General features: G+C 20.6%; 1 protein-coding gene across 1 annotated transcript, besides 1 other annotated feature; it reads right to left on the minus strand.

The window, feature by feature from the left end:
• Positions 1-1,485: 1,485 nt before the first annotated feature.
• Positions 1,486-1,905: a repeat region.
• A 295-nt stretch (positions 1,906-2,200) lies between these two features.
• Positions 2,201-3,042, minus strand: PGAL8A_00270900 (fam-i protein; the record flags this gene model as incomplete). The annotated part of the gene is made up of 2 exons (XM_028671690.1): positions 2,201-2,689; positions 2,767-3,042. The coding sequence occupies 2 exons, from the start codon at positions 3,040-3,042 to the stop codon at positions 2,201-2,203; spliced, it is 765 nt and encodes a 254-aa protein (XP_028528317.1).
• Positions 3,043-3,410: the final 368 nt, after the last annotated feature.

Raw genomic sequence — 3,410 nt, forward strand, 5'->3', positions numbered from 1 at the left:
TTCCTCTAAAATATTTAAGTGCTATAAGATATCTTTGTAAGCATTATTAAAGGATTTTATTAAGAACTTTTTTTTTTTTAATTTAATTTGTATGAATCTTCCATATAACATAAATAAAAAAGTATATGCATAAATACTACCTTTTTAATTTTTTATCACTTATTTTACATTAAAAAATAGTCAAATATTTAATAAAAGTGTGTTTTCATGATTTATATTTTTTTATTATAATAAATAAATGCTGTTTTTCCAACTAAAAATACGTAAAATATAATATTGTCGTACATTTATACATATTGCTCCATGGTATTGAAATCTTTTAAATAATATATGTATTGTATATTTTAATATTAAAATTATCCAAACAATAGTCCATTAAATGTAGAAATTATTGTAATTATAAGTAAGGTAATGTTCATAAATTAAAAAATATTATTTATAACTATTGTTTGGTAATTGTAATATGAATAAATTAATAGTCAGATAATACAGTTAATTATATACCAATTCACAAAGGTTAAGTAATACATAAATAATCATTTATATATAAGTATTATCATAGTTATTTCTATAAAAATAAATAATATTAATTTCATTCTTATTATAATAATGTATATCAAATAATCGTACTAGTGTAAAAAAAACATTTATAACAATAGAAATTATATGTATGATTAATAAAAGCTTTATTAGCTTTTTTGATCATTAAATTTCTATATGGAAAATAGACATTTATACATACGCAAAATCTAATTAAAAAAAATAAATGAAAAATTAAAAACAGTTGATGTTTTTTATATATATTTTTTTCTTAACATAAATTACTAATTATTTTTTTGAATTTGAATAGGTGTGAATTTTATAGAAGAAATTCTCAAAATTTTTTTTTAATATTTTAATAAAAGAAAATTTTCTATTTTTGAAAATTAAATTTTCATTGTTTCCAGTAATAATTTAAGTATGTATTTATATTATTTGCTTATTTTTATTATTTTAAAGAGTTGACTTGATTTTTCAAACACTAATCGTTAGAAATAGCAATTAAATGTTTTGTACTTTAAAACTAATAATTAATGAAGATTTATGTTTTTAATAAAAATATAGTGATTTTTACTAAAGTAAAAAAATTGTCTAGAAAAAAAAAAAAATGAAGAACTTAAAAGAATAAGAAATAGAATTAACAGTATATGTAAAAATGAAGAATAATACGAAACAATAAAGCAAGAGTAAAATATTTATAAAATTAGAAAAGGTAAATCAACTGTTAATAAGTTACAAAACAATGAAAATGGTATAGGGCTGTGTAAATTCCAAACAAATAATTAAAATAAATTGAAGAAAAGTACACGATTTATTAGATATTCTGTTAATAAAAGAATTTATTAACCTTGTTGAGGATAAAAATAATTATTTATACGGAAAATAGGTAGTTAGTTATGTGAGTGCTTGATTTATTGACTGAGTGTTTGTTGACTTTGCTAGAGTACTGTTTTATTAACTGGGTATTCGGTGATTTTACTATAGTATTGATCAAACAAATTATTAAAGAACATTCAGAGATGCCTCTACGATTTTGTTGTATTTATATATATTTTTATATACTTTGAACGAGTGATTCTTAATTATGTGCTCTACTTCGTTCAGCATTCTTTAATTTCAATGGGAATTCATTTACTTTAATAAAAACCCCTATTTTTATTAAAAATTTAAATCCTTATTGAATATTGACTATTAATTAAAGGTAAATTACTTGTTTCTTTATGATGAGTTATTCTCATCAATTTAAATATATTGCTGTTAAATTAGCAAACATAAACAATTATTAAAAATGCATATAAGTTATGTGAATATTACTTACGTGAAAATTTTATTGTCATATGTATAAAATTTTCTCTCACAAATTAAAAATATGAATATTATGCATATTAAACTATTTTATGAAAACATTATTATCTTCTTAATACCTTATTTTTATTGCTGCTAAATCTTACTCTCGATTTTAATTTTAAAAATTTTTCTCCCTTTATTTTCCAGTTCAATCATTTCATTCATTTCATAAAAAAAAATAAATATCTTTTTCTATTTTTTTTTTTTTAAATATCTTCATTTTTCAAAAGAAAAATATCTCAAAAAAAAATTTCATTAATTTTTTTTTTTTTTTTTTCGCGTTATCATAACCAACTACGTATTCTTCTCATAGCTAGTTCTTTTTATTACCAAAAAGCTTAATGAAGCCTTTTATTAACCACCCACTCTCCTTTTCTTTTAGCATTTTCTTTTCAAACTTTTCAATTACTTTTAGCATTCTCTCTTCCCCCTCTTCCTTATTTTTTAGCATTTTCTTTTCCAACTCCATTTTTTCTATTATCATTCTCTTTTCCCATTTTTCGCCTTCTTCTGTAATTTTCTTTTTCCGCCCTTCTAATACTTTTAGCATACTCTCATGACACACATGCTTTTCTTTTAGCGTTCTTTCCCACTCTTCCTTATGTCTTAGAACTCCCTTTTCCCTATGTTCCATTTCTTTTTTTTTTTTTAGCAGTTTCTTTTGACCATCTTCCATTTTTTTTTTTTCTTCTAGCATTTCATTTTCCAAATCATCTTTCATCTTTTTATCGCAATTATTCAATATCTTCTGCAACCTAACATTCATTTCATTTTTAGCTTTCAATTTAAGAGAGTAAGTTTTCTGTAAATTATTACAAATGATTTAAAATTTTTTTTTTATAATATATATAAAGTTTATAATTATAAACTTTATTTTACCTTAAAACGAAGGAAAAAAATAAAAATGATAACTAACTGAAAAATACTTAACGACTTTTTATGAAGAAGATTTTTTGATGTAACTGAATCCAAATTGATATCTTTAGATGGATTTTGAATGGCATCACGTGAATTCAAATCATCTTGTAATGGATTTTCTCGTATTGTAACAGTTTCATTTTTAATTTCCCTATGAGCGAAACCTGCAGTTGAATCTCCCTCATTTAGTCTCTTATTGGAATTAATATTAATAGGATCACTAGGATTAAGATCCATTTTTGGTATCTTAAAAAAAAGTAAAAAAAATTATTGAGAAATTATTTCTAATATTTTTTTAATGAATTTTGAAATATTTCCCTTTTTTTTCAGTAAGGATATTATATGTTAAAAATAAAAAATATGGAAATATAAATTAGAAATTAACAAATAATTTAAAACAATATGATTTTTGAAAAAAAAATTAGTTTTAAAATTTTTTTTTTAATTTTAACGCAGAAATGTCTATTAAAAGCTAAATCTATAACTAAAACATAAAAATTTTAAATTTAAAATTCTAAATCCCACATCCTAAATCCTAAAATTATTAATTATATACTATAACCTCTTATTTATTATATATTTTTAATTATATTTTTCATAATAGA

The sequence above is a fragment of the Plasmodium gallinaceum genome (genome assembly GCF_900005855.1).
Source record: "Plasmodium gallinaceum strain 8A genome assembly, contig: PGAL8A_v1_83, whole genome shotgun sequence".
NCBI lineage: Eukaryota > Apicomplexa > Aconoidasida > Haemosporida > Plasmodiidae > Plasmodium > Plasmodium gallinaceum.